Source organism: Mustela putorius, unplaced genomic scaffold (assembly GCF_011764305.1).
Source record: "Mustela putorius furo isolate JIRA1106 unplaced genomic scaffold, ASM1176430v1.1 tig00000228_pilon_pilon_pilon, whole genome shotgun sequence".
In the NCBI taxonomy this organism is placed as follows: domain Eukaryota; kingdom Metazoa; phylum Chordata; class Mammalia; order Carnivora; family Mustelidae; genus Mustela; species Mustela putorius.
This window is the reverse complement of record NW_025421322.1, coordinates 10,348,029-10,369,708: the sequence shown is the minus strand read 5'-3', so window position 1 is coordinate 10,369,708 and position 21,680 is coordinate 10,348,029. Positions and strand designations below refer to the sequence as shown.

The following is a 21,680-nucleotide window of genomic DNA, read 5'->3' as shown; positions in this document are numbered from 1 at the left end:
TACAAAATATAACTTATAAAACACAAATGATTTTTATCTTACAAAGGCTCTAAAATATATTATTCCTTTGAACTGTTTCTAAAACATATGGAACCTAGAAACATACAAATTCTATTTTAGCAAAGTATGCTGGTATGCTGGTATCAAACTGAAGATGCTATTTCTTTTTTTTTTTTTTTTAAAGATTTTATTTATTTATTTGACAGAGAGAAATCACAAGCAGATGGAGAGGCAGGCAGAGAGAGAGAGAGGGGGAAGCAGGCTCCCTGCTGAGCAGAGAGCCCAATGTGGGACTCGATCCCAGGACCCTGAGATCATGACCTGAGCCGAAGGCAGCGGCTTAACCCACTGAGCCACCCAGGTGCCCGAAGATGTTATTTCTAATGATCTTTACAAACACATCCTTTCATTCAATTATATAAATGAGAAAACATATTTGAACCAAAGTAATCTGCTTCCAAATCATTAATATCCTTTAATGATCATATTTATAGAAATCTTAAGTCATGGGATTTTGCCAATTTCCCTGAAGGAAAAAGTCACTGGATCAGTCAATATAGTCCTTTGGAGTCCTCTATACATAAGGCATTATGACAGCTCTGTAGGATAAAATCAAGTGCATCTACGTAGTTTTAGTGCACAAGGGATTTAAAACCTAGTTGGAAAATAAGAAAGACCAAAAAGGTTATATGAGATGAAGAGCAATTTAAATGAAACGACAAATATAACAGAAGTTCTGAGTATGGATAGTGTACCATATTTGCTCCAAATTGTCCAGAAAAGATTGTATTAAAAGTATTTAAAAGCTGGATTTTGAAGAAGAAATAGAATTTGAGAAGAAGAGAGAAAGGAAAGAACATTCAAAATGAAGAGCACAGGACTGACGTGTTAGGAGACAGAAAAAGTACAACACACTTTGGGAGGATACTATTTCTTCCTCCCAATTCACCTAGAGTACACTAATGAGGACTTTAGGAACGTAACTAGTGTTAGTTCTGAAAAAGGATGAGATTAGAAAGGCATTTAGAATTAGGCTGGAGAAGACTTTCAAAGTCAAGAAAAATAGGTATGTATGTAATGTAAAAAAAATAAATATGTAGTTTAACTAAATGTGTGACAAATACATGGGATGATAATTGAACAGTTTTGTTTCCTTCCTTTTATGCAAATTTTCTCATCTATGTAATGAGAGGCTCTATCACTTACCCTATAGAGATAATATATGTAGAAGCTCTCTATAAACAAATTTTACTTTGCAGTAACATCTCTAAGTTTACAAAATACTTTCATATTATCTCGCATTTTATCCTCACAATGATCTTATTAAATGGAGTGAGGAAAGTAATAAAAGACACCAATAGTTATAAAGCAAAGAAGATATATAGCTTGAGTGACAACAGGTCTAGGATTAAGGGGAAAAGAGAACAGATGCAGAAAAACCAACTTAACACTACTGCAGTAAATGAGGTTAAAAGTAACAGAAATATAGAGAGATTAAGGTGTATAAGGTTTCCAAGACTCAAGAAAGCATTCTTGGAATGAATGAGGTTGTGATGATGGTAGTAGTAGCAGCAGCAGGTCAAGGAAGCAAATGGTAATAAGCAACAGATGCTGAATCCCAAAGTTCCAATCTGGATGAATAACAGAATGAAGGGAAACAAAAATAAGAAAATCAAGCATTGGACAAGGATGGAGAAATTGGCAAGAGGTTTGCTACAATTTGGTAACTATAAAATGAAAGTAGGAAATACAAGCATGTAGGAAGGTAAAAACAGAAAAAAAACTGGAGGTTCACTTCACATAGTTTATATAGTAAAGTTCTTAAGATCTGTAAGAGATTGTAAATGGAAAAGTGAAAAGAAACAAGGGACCACTTATATTTGGAATCAAGAGTAGAACAGCCAGTAAAAGAGACGGAAGATACAGTAAAACTGGCAGCAAGAATACCAGGGCAATGAAACATAGTCCAATTAGTTTCAAGAACAAATAGAGGAAAAACAGGAGACATACTCTAAGAAATGATGGGTGATAATGTTCCAGAACTATGAATGACATACTCCTGAGGCTGAAGAAACGCAGTAAGTAAAAATTTGTCTGAATCAGGACTTATTACAGTGGCACTGCAGAACTATATAAAGAAAAAAGGGCAAACTCCAAAAACAAACTTAAAAAGAAAAGACTGCCTAGAAATGATTAAAACTAAAAACGCAACAGAGGGATATAAGACAATGGATTAAAACAGCTATCAGTAAACTGTCAACCTGATAATCTATATAGACAGGTCAACTAACAGGAATGAGGGTGCAGTGAAGACTTTCAGACATCGCTTGATTATCCATTCCCAGATCCTCACTGAAAACAACCGTTAAGAGGAAAAACCAGAAACCAGAAGGAAGGAACACTGAGCAAAAAGCAACAAAGGAAAGGCCTCTGGGTTTGATAAATAGAAAATCATTAGTCCCTTGGAAAAGGCTCTTTCATTAGAAAGGTATATAAATATTAAATTAATTAGGAAGAAAATGACAATGTATAGCATTTTCAAGATCTATTTTCGATTCCTACTGAAAGTGATTTCCCAATTAAAAACATAATGTATGTGTGTTTATATACATACATATATATGTATATATAAATTATTTTAATTTTTAAGCTATGTAAATACAGTGATTGATTTATACTATATTTAGGTGGTATAAAATATATTTAAGCTAGATTGCAAATATTTCAGAACAAATTCTGAGAGCACATTATGATATCAAAAGTTTTAATTTAAGAGAAATACTGAGGAAATAGATTTTTTCCTAAATATAAAAATCATGCTATATAAATATTTTATATAAAGATGTTATATGAAAGTTTTATAAAACTGTCATAAGAATAGAATATAAAACTAAAATTTTATAGACTTTAGAAATAAAAATACACTTCTTACTTTCTTCTAGGATTTGGCATAAGGAATAGACTAAAAAATAGGGAGTAAAAGTCTAAACAAAGACCTGCAAAGAGGATGTTTTATAACTTTTCTGGGTAATACTTGATTACTCCTGAAAAGTCATTTGTAACGTTAAGGAAAAATGTAATTTCAAGTTTCAACTACTCCCCCCATAAAATAGTGGTTCTCAATTTAAATTTAATTCTCTTACAGAGAACACAAGTTTTATTGAATTTTAAGAATGGTAAACTCCTAAATTCAAAATGAACTACACTTTTACAATGCTTCACAATTGCATTATTACCCGTGTAGATAACATCATATGCCTCATGCCTATAATCTTGTGCCTGTATAAACACTAATGAATACATTAAATTACGTGACCCATTATTTTACTGTTTGAACTTATTTTCTCAATTTCTCAATCATGCAGAGCAGGTTACAAGCACACTCAATTGAACTTATATAATATACTTTAAGATTCTTTTGATGGTAAAAATAATTCTACCCTAAATATCTGATTCCCAACCTTTTAAAAAAATACTTAGAATCTCAAAATTATCAATTATATAATATATAGAAATAAAGTGTAAACCAATTTTTTGATAATTTCTTCAATTTTAAGGATACATGGAAAATAAAATCAAGACTGGAAGGTTTCATGACACAAATGCAGAGACTGTTTAAAATTGCTATTTGCTTAATACGGTTGTAACATTAGAAAACACAAAACAACATAAAAATAAAGCCAGTTAAATAACTGTTTATAACTTCATTAACATTATGTAAGTAAACAATATTATTTATAATCAGATAAGCATTACAGCACAGACTAAAGTGAATTTCTCACTTCAGTTTTCCATAGTAACCAGAAATGTAAAAAGCTGACTGCCAGAGAGATGTGAACGTCATTTGGAAAACAGAAAGAAGTTCCATTTCAAAGCTAAACAAACTTAGCCATAAATCAGTGCAAATAATCATGATGTGAGAGGTTATTCTGGAAGATAAATGTCAATTTATCTTTTTGGTATTCTATCTGCCATTTTCATTATACTTAACACTGCTGGGAATGTAATGAAGATCACATTTATAAGAGAGTAAATATTTTCCTAAAAGCCTAATCTAATAAAAGTTATTACAACACAGGAATTTTGACTCCCCATAAATTACCATCTGCAACAAATTAAACTTGCTGGGTAACTGTCTGTATCACACTTAACAAAAAACCTAAAGTACAATTAAGAACACAAATATTATTAATAAAACAGTTACTGAAAGGCAAGTATTTTTGAAATAAGGCAATTAACAATCTTTGTCTTATTTATTATAGTAGAAACAAAGAATGTCTTACGTAATACTCTTGCAAAGACAGTAACTTACTGTATACTCAACAGTTCCTTTAGGTTTCTGAAAGGACATTCGTCTCCCATCTTTCTTGTCTAAGGTCTTCTTTTGGCCAGTGTCTGAAAGAAAATGAGGTAAAACTATTGTATTTGTTTTCCTTCCAAAGCAATGTCCAGGACTGTTAATTAGAGCTCACTGGGCAATTATCGAGTAGACTTACTACTACTACAGCTTGCTTCCTAGGATTCTCTGCTCTAAAATGCAACCAACTGCTGAAAAAGGAAATGTACCTTCTTGCTTGCTTGCTTGACTGCTTGAAGAACTGACCAGTATGAGAAACTATAAAAACTGCAAGTCAATTCAAAACATGAACAACTATCGTGAAAGGATTATTAAGTGTTATTAAAAACTGAATTGTGGATCATTTCTTTCAACCTATCTAACTTGATTACAATTAACTATATATTTGAAGATATTATTATTATTATTATTATTATAAACCAAACCAAGTCTATAAAATGTAACATTAGTCCTCACGGGAAAAAAATAACTCCACTTCTACAATCATAGCTAAAGATGAAGTCTTCTCTATGGAATTATTTAAAATTATTAAATTCCTTATTTATATACCATAAAGTAAATTAAGATATGCTTTTGTATATAAATAAACTTTAGCGCATTTCATTTCAGATAAAGTCCTAAATATTTTTTACTTGCCTATCAAGGCATTTCACTTGAACATGTCATTATCACCAAGATTATGGTACCTGTTGCACTTTAAATTTCGCATTTAAAAAATCTCATCTATACTTCATGCAATAACCATTACACTGAATTGATAAATATCACTCCTGTCTAAATAATATGAAATGATTAAAATCAATCTCTAAAAAACAAAACCCAAAACTGAATAAAATAGTTTGGTAAACCGTTCTAACAAAGCATTAATAATAGAACTAATAAGTTTGAATATCAAAAAAGTCAGTTAGTTTCACAGTACTTAAAAAAGCTCTCCTAAAACCTTCCTGATCACCTAAGGTAACCCAAGTCTCTGTTATTGATCACATAGCATTTGTATGTCTCCTTCTATAGCATCTGACTCCGTTTTAAGTCTCTCTCTATTTTTAATCCCTTCGGCTAAATGGTAACCTACAAAATACTGTGCTTGCTTTGTTCCACAATGCCTCCTCAGTGCCTAACAGCTTACCATGGCAAGCATCCAGTTTGAATGAACTAATGTTCTGAAGCAACAACTTAAATTGTACCTAGAACTATCACAATTTTCATAAACCATCATTAATTTTCCATAAAGAAAACCAGACAAAGAATTATGGCTCAACCATTATGTCCCTGGGGGCAACTGCCTTTACGCCCCATTCCCTACTTTTATTTCCTAAATATTCACAGAATTCTTAAAACCTGAGAGAGGAAAAAATGTAAAAACTCAGAAAAATAGGCAAAATATATAACCAGACAATTCAAAGAGAATATAAAAATGGCCCTTAAACATATAAAAATATTTTCAATCTAACTGGTAACTAGAGAAATGCAAATGTAACTTCACTGAGATACCATTCCTCACCTGTCAGATTGGTAAAAATTCAAAAGCCTGACTACATATTGTTTGGCTGTAGAAAAAACAGCATTCTTCTATATTTATGGTAGGAATGCAAAATGATAGAACACTTATGGAAATGAGTATTATTTTTGCTTATTGTAATCTTTTTCCTCCACTGAATAGCATATATTTTAATTTGATTTTGATAAAACATTAAATTATTTTAAATCTAAAACAATTTTGAAAGTTTTAAATAGTAATTTCTGTTCTTTCATAAACAGCAGAGGGAGCTAAAAACACTATCCTCATTTTGCTGTTTAAACTTAAGCAATGCAGAGATAATTACAGATTACTTTTTTTCTAATTACAGATTACTTTTAACAAATAATATATATCCATCCCTAATTGATTTTAGGAATAACCATTAGTGTACATTTACTTTGCCTAACTGAAGTTTTTCAATTTGTGTTTTATAATATCCCAAGAGTTCATTAAATATTTAATCACAATGAAGTTTGCAATTGCTCTCATTTTCGAGAGTTCACCATGGAATGTAGTTCAGAGCATGAAAACCAATGTACCAGATTTCTATAGTTTAAACTTTAAAATAAATTCAAAGTATCCACCTTAATAATTTACAATTATATATTACTTTGTTTATTACAAAACAACTGTAAAGGTTAATAGCCAATATTAAAACATTTATTCATAAATAAAACTACCAGAGCACAATGAAACAAACTGATCATTCTATCAGTATGAAAATCACATTATTTGAGACTTTCTGAAAATAATATCAGTTGCCACCAAGCCCAGTCTCTTATTGGGTAATTTTAATACTTTTTTTAAAAGATATTATTTGTTTGACAGACACAGATCACAAGTAGGCAGAGAGGCAAGCAGAGAGAGAGGGAGAGAGAGAGAGAGAGGAGGAAGCAGGCCCCCTGCCGAGCAAGAATCCAATATGGGGCTCTATCCAGGGCCCTGGAACCATGACCTGAGACGAAGGCAGAGGCTTTAACCCCCTGAGCCACCCAGGCGTCCCCATAGTACCTTTTTAAAAGAAAGTTGCCAGCATAAAAGAATCTAGACAGTGAGTATGGAGAGGAGAGGCCTTTCTTCTTCCCCACAAAAATTATTACAGTTTAGAAATACATACATATTTGTGATTTAACAATCAAAATAATAAACATTTATCAAGTGCTCAGTATATGCCAGCCATTGTTCTAACTACTTTACATTTATTACTTTATCTGATTCTTCAACCCTATAAAGTAGCTATCATTATTATCCTCATTTGACAACTTAAACTGAAGCACATTGGTGGTTATTGCAATTGGGAAAATGTTACTGGCATTTACTGGGTACAGGCCATGCATGGTGTTAAACATTGTGTGCTAAACAATGTACACCACATTCCCCTCACAACAAAGAAAACTCTGTCCCAGAATGTCAATACTGTGAAGGTTGAGAAGCCTTTCTATGTACCCTGCACCTTATATTATTATGTGTGTGATACAACAGGTGTTCCACAAATTTCTCATAGGAAAATGAATATATAAAAACTTCCCTGAGCCTGGGTGGCTCAGTTGGTTAAGTCACTGCCTTCGTCTGAGGTTGTGATTCCAGAATTCCAGGACTGAGTGGCACATCAGGCCCCCAGCTCTGCGGGGAGTCTCCTTCTTTCTCTGACCTTCTCCCCTTTTGTGCTCTCTCTCAAATAAATACTTAAGATCTTTAAAAAAACAAACAAACAAACAAACTTTCCCCAAGATACAATTATCTTGATATATTGAAAAGAGCAAGGGACTTGGATTTTACACTATCATTGCCAGATGCAGATACTTAACATGTAATCTAGAACAATAAACTCCCATTCTAAGAAGAATCCTACAAAATTCTATATTCTGTGTTTTCATAATTTGGTCCAAGATATTTCTTCTTTTGCTATTTAGATAATATTACTTAATTTGCCAACATAATAACAGTTTCTAAAATTTATTTTTTGGTTAGTGATTTTTAGAGTAATTGCACCATGGTGAAAGAAAATACAGAAGTTCAAAGCTTCGAGATTTGTTGAAATTTGCTTTATAATCATATGTAAATTAGTAAATACTTCATAGGTACTTGGTAAGAATGTGTCTTCTCTACTGTAAGGTAATGCCAGTGTGTGTGTATCATACATACATTTCATCTATCTCCATATCAAAAAGGTCAAGTTTGACAACTGTGTTCTCAAATTTTCTATATTCATATTGATTTTGCAAGCTTATTCTGTAAATTACTAATACAGGTTGTTAAAATCTCCCACTAGAATTGTGGGCTCTATATGGTCCCTTATAAATTTTTCTCCTTTGTTTTCTGTATTGTGAGGCCATGACACTAGGTTCAAATAAATTAGGAATTGTTTTGTCTTCCTGGTAAATTGAACCTTTCTCCTCAGAATACTTTTTGCCTTAATGTTTGCCTCATCTGATATTATACCAGTTATTCTCCCATCAGTGTTTACTCTTTCTTTAGATTTTCAACCCTTCTTTATCCTTACATTTTATTTTTTTTAAGAGTTTAAGTAATCTTTAGGCCCACCATGGGACCTGAACTCACAACCCTGAGATCAAGAGTTGCATTCTCTACTAAGCCCTATCCTTACACTTTAGATATGACCCCTAAAGTAAGGACCTTATTGTCTATTTGTTCTGTTTTCTATTTGTCTGCCAGTTCTGTTACTCTCTTTTCTTTCCTTCTTTTGGATTACTACTTATTTTGTTTTCCTCCCATTAATTTAAAGTTATGCATTCTGTAATAATTCTGTTAGTGATCAACCCAGAGGTTACAGCCTGAAATACTGACTTATCAGTCTAATATTAAAGAGTACTTCTAGCCTCTTCCTGGACAACGTAAGGGCATTAAAATCCCTTATGTCCCTGCCAAGACTTAACTGTAATTATTATTAGGTACTTTAATTATATACATGTATATTAAAAAAATACTAGAAATCATTACTTTTCTAGACTGTCAACATTCACTTAGTTTTACCCTCATATTTACCATTTTTATTGCAACTCTGAGTACTTTTACAGAGGACAGAATTCTAGATTGGCAGATTATTTCCCCCTGCTTTTTAATTTCTACTGTTTCTGTTGGGAAATCAACTATCAATTCTACTGCGATACCATTAACTGTTCGGATTGCTCTTAAGATTTCTTTTTAAAGTTTTTTTTTTTTTTTCTTTAATTTGATAGATACACAGAAAGAGCACAAGGAGGCAGAATGGCAGGCAGAGGGAGAGAGAGAAGCAGGCTCTCCACTGAGCAGGGAGTCCAATGTGGGGCTTGATCCCAGGACCCTGGGATCATGGCCTGAGCCAAAGGCAGCCACCCAACAGGTTGAGCCACCCACTGAACCATCTTTTTAAGATTTTTCAGCTTTGGTGGGATTAGTATTGATTCCAGTAGAGGTTTGCAGGGATGTTTACATCTATGAATTAAAGTATTTCATAAGTTTAGAAGTTTTCAATCTCTTATTAAATAATGCTTCTGCCCTATTCTCTCTCCTCTCCTTTAGGGACTCAAATATACATACATTAGAACTTCCCATTGTATTTTTATTGAGCATAACCTTCTCCCATATTTTCTATTCTTTTGTCCCTCTCCCTTTTTTTTTTTCTTAAAGATTTTATTTATTTATTTGACATGGAGAAAGAGATGGCAAGTAGGCAGAGAGTCAGGCAAAAGGAGAGGGGAAAGCAGGCTCCCTGCTGAGCAGAGCCTGATATGGGGCCCTATCCCAGGACACTGAGATCAGGACCTGAGCCCAAGGAAGAGGCTTAACCCACTGAGCCTCCCAGGCGACCCCTCTCTCTATTTTGAGTATTTTCTTCTGACCTATCTTTCAATTCACTAATTCTCTCCTATGGTGTTGGCTAATTTGCTGTTAAATTCATTCACAAGGGTTCTAACTTGGATTATATTTTTCAGTTCCAGAATATCCATTTTTCTTTTTTATAATTCATTTCTTTCTACAAAATTCTCAACATGGCTATTTTAAATCACAACTACAATATCCAGATACACTGTTGTTTCTGAGGTCTCATTATGTACCTAATTATATTTTGTGTGCTGCATCCTGTATTTGCAAAACTGTCTACTGACAGAATTTGACACACAAAAAGCTGTATTTCTCCAGAAAATATTGTTTCCTTTTGTTAAACAGCTAAGGACACTAGCAATACCAGATTTTATAAATGAAGATACAGGAATGATAATCTGAAACTAAGCCAAAATCTTAAGAGAATCTACCTACTTGTTTCTCTATACCCTCAGATACAATGTTTTAGGGTCCTAAGTGAGAGTTCACCACCTCGCTTGTATTGGGTCTTATATTCTATCTCTTATCCTTTATATCTGTATGTTGTTAAAAGTACCTTTAAATCTCTCAGTTGCTATTTCTGGAATCAACACATTACCCAGGGAAAAAGCAATTCCCAAATTAGAACTGCTCTTCCTTGGCCTCTGTCCTCACTTAGATCCTAGTCTAGTTATATCAGTTTCCTTTCTGACACCTTCAGTAAAATTTATTTTGCTTTGGCCCAGCTCTTCAGATTGTTCTCGGCAGGAGAGTCTGAATTACCCAGCTTGCTACTACCGGGCTCAGAAGTCCCAAAAGATTTTTAAGCAGCGATCTGAACAAGTAGTATCGGAACTTTAAATTAAAGTCATTTTGGTAGTAGAATGGAAAAGGCAAACTGGAGGAAGAAAACAAGCCTATAAACCAATAATAAAAATAGTATGAGATCCAGTTTTAAAATACTAGAAGTCCACTACTATAACTGAATATTCTCATTTGGGTAGTAGCTACTGATAAAAAATGTGATAATTTAAAAAATATTGAGGTGAGAGTCAATATTTTCACACACAATAATAAAGAGTAAAACTTCAAAAGCATCTTCTAAACTACAACAGATATTCTGATTACAGCTTTTATAATTACCTGATTCCCTCTATAGTGAGGTAGGAGAGGGAAAAAAAATGCCTGTATTCTCAAACTTTCACTTCTGATGACTCTTTATCCACAATCAAAACAAAAATAAATTTTAAAAATCCCTTGAGTTCTCTTCAACTTTGTACACATGCTCTTCTAGATATCACACTATCTTTCTGCTTCTTTTCATAGTTGAACGCTTGGAAATGAGTCTACTTTTCACTGTCTTTACTCCATCACCACCTACTGATTCCACAATGCACTATAATGGCTTTTCTCCTCCTAGGTTCACTAAACCTGCCTTGGTAAAAGAGAGCAAACTAAGTGGCAAATATGATGGGCCTGTTCAATTTTATTTTATCTGATCTTTGTGAATCAGTCAACTAATTCCTTCTCAGTGCTCATCTGTCCCTTTATTTGGTAATATCTCATACTGTTCTTGGTGTCCTACCCATTAGTTGTTCCCCTATAGTGCCCCTTTCTCTACCCAAAGGTTTTTTCAGTGGTCCTCTCCTAAGTAAAAAGCTCCATTACATAAAGTGCTATATAGAGAGACCCTTGCTACTTAAAGTTGTTTGTTAGGGACCAACAGCATTAGTATCACCTGGGTGCTTCCAGTGAATGCAGCTTCTAGTAAATGCAGAATCTCAGGCTTCACTTCAGAACTACTGATTACAACTAATATGCATGTGGAATAAATCTGAGAAGCACTGTTTATAGAGCTTTTGAAAGGATCGAACTTGCAGACTGAATAACTGACAGAAGAATGGGCTTCCCTACTGGTGACAGCAATTTTCAAATCTCTGTTAAACTAATCTAATTGTTTTCTAAAATAGTCATTGTGATAGACTACATTGTTACTAAGTATACTATATTCCTTCCTGGGGAGGAATATAAAATACACTGCATCGCACTGATGTCTGACATGGCCATGTGACATGCTTTGCTCAATGAAACATGAACAGAAGTGATGAGTATTCCAGGTAAACTGTTAAGACCCACATTATAATTCTTAACTCTCTTTTTCCTCTATCTCAAGACCAGGGCTGTTTCATACAGAGGCTGCTCCATCAACATGGATCCTAGAGGAAAGATGTACTTCCTAAGAATATTACACATACACACAAGTCCACATAAATCTGATTATTCCCTTTCTACTCCTGATTAAATAATAGTGTGTGGAAAATAAAAGAATTCATGCATAAAAAGCAAATCACCTACCAGGGAGAAAAAAGCAGTCTAGCTTGTTTAACACTTCTTTATGAAAACATTATTCAATTCCGGAAGACTGAAGTTGTGTTAACTATATCAAAATAAAAATTCCAAGAGTGAGGAGGGCTTGATAAAAGGACTAATGGAAAGTACAGAACAATGGTATAAAAATGTAGCTGAAAAACTAATTGTGAATGTTAAAAATATGAAAAAATATAAAAATAATGAGTCAGTATCAGGAGATGGTGAGAAAAAATATGGGAGACGCTAATGCCATCTGAAAAGGAATTAATAATACCAAGGTCTTAGAATTTCCTCAAAATCTACTTAACTTTTGACACACCATTTAGAAAATACTTTCTTAGGGCAAAAAATACATCTTTCAGTTACCCCTTCCTTCAAGCCTTCCATACATCATTCTATCTGTATATATACATAGACCTGGACAAAAATGCTTATCCTAATATTAATTATGTCTCTGGATGTCTAGATTGGAGGTGGCTTTTAAACTTTAATCTTTGCAATATAGGACTTCTTCATAGTTAGCATACATGAATTTTACAAAAAAAAATGTCTTCAAAAGACTGGAAGCATGTAAGATTCTATCTTCAACATTTCTCTTTCAAGCACATATATGTGTCTTCTTTTCAGGAACTTTTCATTGTCACCTCACTTTTCCTAAGGTCTTTATCATACTGAGAGACTGCCATACAACTTAAAAATACATCTCTTTTCAGAAATTGAATTTCAAAATATTTGGTGCATGTCCAAAGGGCTTATGAAGAAAAGACAAAAACAAAAAATAAACAAAAACCCATTGTGCCTTAGTAATTTGAGACAAAGTTTTGAGGAAAATAGTTTTTTTTTTTTTTAAAACTCTACCTACACATTAGTCACCTGATAAACTTAAAATTAGTTGAGGTCCTAAACTTAAGAGATTTGGGTTTATGATCTAATCTTTGATTACTGTCAGAGCATAGAGATCTCATGCTAAGAGTGGGGACTTACCATCATAATTTTTTTAAAAATCTACCCAGGAAATTCTAATGTGCAGCCAGTGTTGAGACCCATTGCTCTAAAAGAGTGCTTTCCAGTGACTTTCTGCAGTGATAGAAATAGTTTATATCTGTGTTATCCAATATAGTATCCACTAGCCTTAAGGCTTCTGAGTGCCTGCAGAAGGCAAGTAAGGCTGAAAACTAAATACTTAATTAAAATTTTATTTCTGTAGAAAATTCTATTGAGTAGCACTGCTCTGGAAATCTAAAATCTAGATTTTATGTATGATCTAAAATCTGTAGTTTACAATCTAGCACCTACCCCTCAGTTAAGATACACCATCTGATTAACTATGTATCTGTATTAATTTTTTGACCCTGTCAGAACTGCTTTTATAACTTGCACTTTGTTGTTATACCACTGAACCACACTAAAGGATGGTATAAAAAAGTAGCTTTTTGAAATTAGAGGCTATATTTAATATAAAGATGGTAAGGATACTTTTTGCTATATTGGGAGTTCCATGAGAATTTCTTCTCATTATTCTATCACCAATAGTGATATTCCTGCAATGAATGGTATTTTCAGCAATGATGGAAATATTCTATATTTGTGTTATCCGGTTTAGCAGCCACTAGGCAAATGTGGCTATTAAGCACTTGAAATGTAAATAGTAAGGAACCGTGTTAAGGAATCTGGATTCTGGACTCTATTTCTGAATCATCCAATATGATAGCAGTAAGGCCCACATGTGGCTACTTTAGTTTAAGTAAAATTAAAAATTTAGTTTGTGTTTTTCCTGCCTGTCTAAGCAATATATTTATCTTAGGGACACTAATTTATGTCTGGTTACATTTCCCTTTTTTCACTGACTGCTAGAAAACAAAGGCAAATTTTGGACCTTTCTCTAACACAAGAATTTGACCTTAAAGCATGCCCCTTTTTTGTTCAAGAAAATTTATCAAGAGTCTCATACTTTAAGTTTGTTGGTGACCACAAAGAGAGCCTTTATAAACAAAAAACTATTGTAGTTACTTTATTTTTTAATGTTTCACTTATTAAAGTACAAATATAAAAACCTAGCTTTCCCTTAAGCCTTCAACTATAAAATGCATTTCATTTATATATCTAGTAACCGCTAATACACTTCCCAAGGTACTTCTGATAGTTGATTAACTCAAACAGAAAACAAACTAAATATCCTTAAATAATCCTATTTATAAACCTGGGTAATTAAATTTTCTCACATACATTAAACTGCATTTATAAATTTACTATATTCTACTTTAAACACTTAAATTGCCTCTAGCAAGTAAACCTTTCTAAGAATGTAACTGTAGGTAAATACATTAGAATAAAGTTTTAAATATAATTAAATTCTAAATATTCTCAGTTTCTAAATTTATCCTACTAAATACCTGCACCTTTCAATTTCAAAAACAGTTACACAAATACTCATTTTAAATTGTATTTACAAGACTAATTTATACGTACTCTAATAGGCCTAATTTTCTGAAATACAATTTTTTTTTTGAGAGAGAGAAAGAATCTTAAGCAGACTCTGTACTGAGCCTGACGCCTGGGGCGTGATCGCACCACACCGAGATCATGACCTGAGCCGAAATCAAGTGGGAAGGACATTTAACCAACTGAGCAACACAGGTGCCCCTGAAACAGTATTTTAAAGACCAAATACACTGATTATTCCTAAACTTAATTAAAAAAAATATTAATACTAAGCATTTAATAAATGAAATATATTACTTGTACTTACTCCTAACCTTACCATGGAAAAAAGACCCATTAAAGAAAGTAGTGATTCTCAATGTGTGGTCCTTAGACCAGCAGCACTAGTATTACTTGGTAAATTGTTAGAAATGCAAATTATGGGGGCACCTGGGTGGCTTAGTCATTAAGCTCTGCCTTCAGCTCGGGTCTTGATCCCAGAGTCCTCCTGGGATCGAGCCCTACATCAGGCCCCCTGCTCAGAGCGAAGCCTGCTTCTCCCTCTTCCTCTCCCCTTGCTTGCAGTCCCTCTCTCTGTCAAATAAAATAATAAAATCTTTAAAAAAAAAAAATGCAAATTATGGGAAGTACCAAATCAGTTTCTTGGGAAGCAGCCCCTCATTTTTATTTTAACTAGATTTTCAGGTGATTCTGACACAAGTCCGAGAATCACTGTTTTACTGTAGTGTCAAATATTCAGAGACACTTTTGTCCAAAAACACAGATAATACTGGGGCACCTGGGTGGCTCAGTGGGTTAAAGCCTCTGCCTTCGGGCAGGGCCTTCCCAGGGTCCTGGGATCCTGCTCTCTGCTCAGGGGGGAGCCTGCTTCCCCCACTCTCTCTCTGCCTGCTCCTCTCTCTGCCTACTTGTGATCTCTGTCAAATAAATAAAATCTTTAAAAAACATAAAAACAACAACCCCCCCAAAGTTAATACAAAAGATTCCAGTTTAACTGTCCTGTGAGATGAGCAGCGATTCTAAAACAGGGAAATCTACCTCATGTTTAAGGAAAAAATATGAGCTCAAACTTACCATCTGTTACCATGAGAGCAGACTGAGATTATTTATCAAGGTGAAGTTCTTCTCCCTCATCTACCCCTCCCTCCACCTTAAGCAATGACACTAAGACTGCAGACATCTAAGGTCACTCTCCTCCACTGACCAACACTGTGAGTTTTGGGGGTATTTTAATAGTTACTGCAACAATTGGTCCTCCAAATCTTTTAGAGCCACTTGGTCTTTCATGGGTTCAAAATAAACTGTTACCATAGCTTCAATGACAACCTATCCTATCCTTTATCTGATTTAACTTGTTTTAATTTAACATCATTTAATTTAGCATCATTTAATTTAACAACATTTAATTTAACATCATACATGACAGAGCTCTGCATTCTTCTCACATCTAAGAGTGATGGCCCTAACATGGCCATCACTCTTAGAAATATGAAGATAACACTCCAATGGATTTTACATCCCTTATTTCTTTGTCTGGCTCAGTTCCTTCATCAGAAAAATGGGATAACAGTATCTATCTTATAGAGTTGTTACTAGGATTAATTATTTGATAGTGCCTGCCCAATGTTTCTGGCAACTATTATTTTTGTTGCTGTTTCCTCCTGAAAGCTAGAGTTTTAACCACTAAAACTAAATGAATATAAATTTTAAATAAGACCGAGTGAAATGTGTTTAAAGTATACTGTCACCAAGCAAGAAAACAGAGTTGACATAGTAGGGCTGTTTAGGATAACTAATCACAGTAAGTTGAGACTTAAACTTGATAAATCTACTTATTTACATGGATTTTTTACTGTATGACCCAGTAAAGTGAGTACTTTAAAGACCAGGTGAAACAAGTCAGAGAAAGACATATATCCTATGATTTCACTCATGTGGAATTTAAGAAACAAAACAGATGAGAAACAAACAAAACAGATGGGAAAAATAAGAGAAAATCAGGGAGGGAGACAAATCCTAAGAGACTCTTAACTGTAGGAAACAAACTGAGGGTAGCTAGAAGGGAGATGGGTGGGGGGATGGGGTAATTGGGTGATGGGCATTAAGGAGGTCACTTGATGTAATGAGCACTGGGTGTAACGTGACTGATAAATCATTAAACTCTATGTTAACACTGTATGTTAACTAATTGATTTTAAATTAAAAAAAAAAAAACGCTACCTAGCATAGGCTCCCAAACAAGAATATACTCGAGGTCCAAAAATTTTCCTTGAATCAAGCCCTAATTCACTCTAGGCAGAAATAAGAATTGCAGCATAAGATGTTTTCTTTGTAATTGTTATTAACTAAAGCAAATGGTGTGATAAACTCCTTAATATGTCTAAGTTCCATTTATGTTTTTTTTTTTCTGGGCAACTATATAATGATGGAGTCAGAAAACACTAAAAGCTAGAAGAGCAAAAGCAGCCACCTAGGAAAGGAGTAAAGGCATCAGTAACACTAACAGTATAGCAAGTGGTTTGTTATAGAAAGAGTGAAATCAAAAACATTTGACCAGAATTTTATCTAATTCATCCTTAATATGTCAACAGTAAAGGTATTTTATCAACATCATTACTGAACCCCAAACCGGGCAAGATCACTACAACAGGGTCCTGGAGTACAGCCAATTTACAAGTGTGGATGTGTCTGTACAAGAAATACTGTGATAGTACACAGGACATTTTAAAGAATTGAAGGCAGGGGTGAGTGACGCTAGGAATCTTAAGCAGCTGTTACAAAAATCTGAAATAAAGGTAGTCACAAGCAGAAAGGGCAAAAGAAATCTTTCAAACAGACTAATACTCATACCAAAAGACAGAAATACCCCCAAAGAAAGAAAGAAAGAAAGAAAGATCCTACAGCCAAATCCATTGGGTAGGTAGCTACAAAAAAAAGAGTTCTCATTTAAGCAAAGGCTAACTAGAAATAAAGCACCACCTATTTTTCACTTGTATATATACACGTTGCCTCCCAAAGGAGTCAATCTAGGAAGCTATACTTATTCTAAAAATGGTGATCAAATTATTGCTGGAGCACTTATTTCTTGAACTGCCTTTAGAACTCTGTAGGCATAACTTCATAGACCCACAATGTTTTTACACCCAAATGCTATTTTCTAGATCTACCACCCATCATTTTCACTTGTTGTGTTCTAAATGAAAAAGAGCTCCAAAATTGAGAACCTCTGGGATCATCTAATCAGTCTCATTTATAAAGAAGGAAATATAGGGCCAAAGAAGTTAAGTAAATGTACAAATTTTTCCAGCAAGTTAATGACAGGATGTACCTGCCCACCTGAGTGTGGTCATAACTGGGACATCACAAGGCCTAACTTGTGTCAGAGATTTGGGAGCACCATAAATATTAAACAGTGTGCCATGAGTTGATGAGGCAGCCTCAACAGAAGAGGAATTTTAAAACTGCGACTATGAAGGAGAGCGTCAGATATAGCAGTCTGCTCAATAAACGTCTTTGAATAAATGAATCTGATGTTTAAGTTTGTGCTCATTAAAATACTGGTCATATTCCTTCCTGGTTAAGTTACACCACATATCTCTGAATCCTACATCTACCTGTTCATATGCTTTGTTTTGTTTTGAATTTATTTATTTGAGAGAGATCACAAGTAGGCAGAGAGGCAGGCAGAGAGGGAGAAGCAGGCTCCCTGCTGAGCAAAGTCTCAGATCTAGAGCCTGGTCACCTATCATTTGTTTTCAATCAGACAACGAAAGACTCATTTTAAAAATCCCTTATTCACACACTTAAAAGGTTCCATCCTCATCCTTGGTCCCTCCTTTAGGAGAATTCTGCATCTGGTTAACACTTCCAAGGAGAAATATAGTATCCTCCCACTTTTTCATCTTTTAATTCCATAAACAGGAATACTAAAGACGATATGTTATGTAAAGTGAGGAAAAATTATTTAAAGGGACCATGCTAAAGTTAAGACTTTAATATTCAAGTTTCTTCAAAGTTTCAATTACACACCTACACACACTGGACAATAGAGGTCTCCACTGTGTCACTGCTTTAAAATGAAGGGCAGGATGAGGGGCTATGGAGAGATTTGTACACTGTGAGCTTTCCTCTATTTTCTAAACTCTCTAAGGCTGGTAGTTTACTCTCAGAACACCAAATGTATATTAGAATAACAAAAATAACATACAAATGACTCAGAGAGGTCTGCCACTTATTAACTTAGAGGAGGCCAATGACACTGGAGAAGTTATCATATGCAGTACCTCTTCAACGAACACTTTAAAATCCTAAGATATCAGTATCGTGCCTTTATAACTGATTTGGGGGGGGGTGAAGGGACAGAACGCTACGAAGTCGTTATGATGGAAAAAAAATTAAAAAAACACACACACACACAAGAGTGGGTATACTTGTCATGGAGGGAAAAAATAGTCTGCACTTGTCATGGAGGGAAAAAATAGTCTGCCAAGTTCTGCCCTCTCAAGACTACACGCGGCCTTTCAAAGTATACGGCACAAAAATCAACCTATGTTCCGGTGGAAATTAAGCATTTTCTTCCCCAAAGTAGTATTAAGGGCATCTTAACCGTTGACGAGTTTCTTTTTTCTTTTTTTTTAAAAGATTTTATTTATTTATTTGACAGAGAGAAATCACAAGTAGATGGAGAGGCAGGCAGAGAGAGAGAGAGGAAGGGAAGCAGGCTCCCCGCTGAGCAGAGAGTCCGATGCGGGACTCGATCCCAGGACCCTGAGATCATGACCTGAGCCGAAGGCAGCGGCTTAACCCACTGAGCCACCCAGGCGCCCTTAACCGTTGACGAGTTTCAAATAAAAACTGACCCAAACCAGAACACCAAACCCGGCAAGGCGATCTTAATTACCTCAGAGACGAACACCACCGGCATCATAATTGGTTCAATATTCACCTCCCAGTGGGAGGGAAAAAAAGAATGGAGCACTCGGCGGGGTAAAGAAAGTCGGGACTAGGTGAAGCAAGCAGGAAGAGCCGAGCAGGAAAAGCTACGACGCAGACTGCCGGAACTCTTCCGTCCCTCGAGCAGAGCGAGTCCTTCCCCCTCACCCCCTCCCCGCCGGCCGCGCAGCCACACCTGCCAACGCCCTGCAGAGCGACCCCCGCCCGCCCAGTCCGCGAGCGGCGTCCGCCGGGGCCGCGCACTCCCACCCCGAGCCCTGACCTCCGCCGCCCCCACTCCCGCCCCAGCCCTCAGCTCGGGTCGGCCGCGCGGGAGGCGAAGGAAGGCTGGGCTCACCGGGTCCCTCCGGGCTGGACGGCGCCGGGGGCCGGTGGGGCGGGGACCCGCACCCGGGGTCCCCCTGGGCGGGTTCCCTCAGGTAATCCTCGAAGCGCACCTGCCGGGCTTCGCCGCCACCCCCGAAGCCCCACAGGCGGTTGGCAGTGCCCCGCAGAAGGCGCCCGCTCTTCCCCGTGAACGTGGTCAGGTAGTCCATGCTGCCGCGGGGCAGGGGCCCGGGAGGCCGACGGTTTGCGCGGCGGCGGCAGCCACTGGGTGCGAGGCCGCCCGCCCCTGCGACCCGACCGGGGGCGGTGGCTCCGCGCGCCTCACAGGAGGCGGGGAGGGGGAGGGGGCTTCCCTAGCTCGGCCCGGGGGCGGACCATCGGGAAACTAGGCGTCGGGGGTGGGGGGAGCTGACGGGGGGGGGAGGCAAAAGTTTTTGAAAAGTTATTCTTGTAGCTTCCAGACGCCAAGTCAGGCAAAGCTTCGCTTGTAAAGTAGACGCATTCTTCCTGGAGTAGATGCAGGGCCGAGAAGCTGGCGGCTTTTAAGCAAGCCGGACCCGTCCTATCGGCTCCTCCACCCCCCCGGCCGGCTCCAATGGAGCAGGCCCGCCCCGCCCTGCCCCGCCCCGTCCGGACCCGACCGGACTTTCAGGACTGCTGGGGAAAGCGGGGGAGGTTGAGCTTTGGGGCCCTGGGGCTGAGCCGAGGATAAAAATGGCCCAGGGAGGCTCTGCTGGAGTTATGTACAGTTTGGGGGCCTAGGAGAGAAGTGTCAAAAAGTTTGTGTGGGTGTGGGTGGGGGGGGAGGGGCACAATTCAAACTTTTGCAGCTTGTAATTTGGGGGGCTCTGTGGGGGTAGGGAGGCAGGAGGGAAGGTGGCTTTGAGGCAAAACTTTGTAGTTAAAACCAACTTAGATAAGATGCTTCTTACCAAGCATTATGAGACCATATTCGAAGAATAAAGCATTAATAGTCACATTTTAAGTTCGTTGTGACATTATGAACTGTTAAGAGTTTGACATTTCATGAATCTGGCCCTATAACCAGATAGAGGACCAGATTCATGGACCAGATATAAAGCATCCCCTTTATACCTGGTATAAAGCAAGGTAATCAAGGGTTTTAGTGTGCAACCTTATTCTTTAGGCAGAAAAGAAGTAATGACTTTTTTTTTTTTTTTTTTTTTTTTTAGATTTTATTTATTTATTTGACAGAGAGAAATCACAAGTAGATGGAGAGGCAGGCAGAGAGAGAGAGAGGGAAGCAGGCTCTCTGCTGAGCAGAGAGCCCGATGCGGGACTCGATCCCAGGACCCTGAGATCATGACCTGAGCTGAAAGCAGCGGCTTAACCCACTGAGCCACCCAGGCGCCCAAGAAGTAATGACTTTTGACATTTACTGAGATCTGGTTATTCCTGTCCTTTCATATCTGTTTATATCACTTTTAGTTTTTCGCATGCATTAAATAAACTCTCTTTCTTAGAATTACCAATTTATTAATGTATGTGAAGAAAAGGTTTGAATTACTTGAGTTGAAGATTTAGTAATACCAAATAATGGAGTCAAGAAAAGCCTTCAGGGGGCGCCTGGGTGGCTCAGTGGGTTAAGCCTCTGCCTTCAGCTCGGGTCATGGTCTCAGGGTCCTGGGATGGAGCCCCACATCGCCCCACATCGGGCTCTCTGCTCAACAGGGATCCTGCCTCCCCCCCCCCCCCGTGGCTGCCTCTCTGCCTACTTGTGATCTCTCTCCCTCTGTCAAATAAATAAATGAAATCTTAAAAAAAAAAAAGAAAAAAAGAAAAAAAGAAAGAAAAAGAAAAGCCTTCAGGAACTTAAGCTTTTTGCTGAACCATAAAGATTATCCCCTCTTCCCTCTTTCAAAATGATCTTTTTCCCACCACTACCTT

At 36.6% G+C, this 21,680-nt stretch overlaps 1 protein-coding gene across 12 annotated transcripts in view; it reads right to left on the bottom strand.

Annotated features, from left to right (window-relative positions):
* OXR1 (oxidation resistance 1) overlaps positions 1-21,680 on the bottom strand; it is a 441,010-nt gene that overhangs the window by 55,906 nt on the left and 363,424 nt on the right. For 7 of the 12 annotated variants that reach the window (XM_004771324.3, XM_004771326.3, XM_045078042.1 and 4 more), the window contains one exon: positions 4,313-4,395. In XM_004771324.3, the coding sequence (XP_004771381.1) occupies positions 4,313-4,395 (83 nt within the window). Of the gene's footprint in view, positions 1-4,312; positions 4,396-19,392; positions 19,582-19,782; positions 20,111-21,680 lie in introns of those variants that run through there. The other 5 variants (XM_045078044.1, XM_045078046.1, XM_045078048.1 and 2 more) reach the window with 3 other exon arrangements.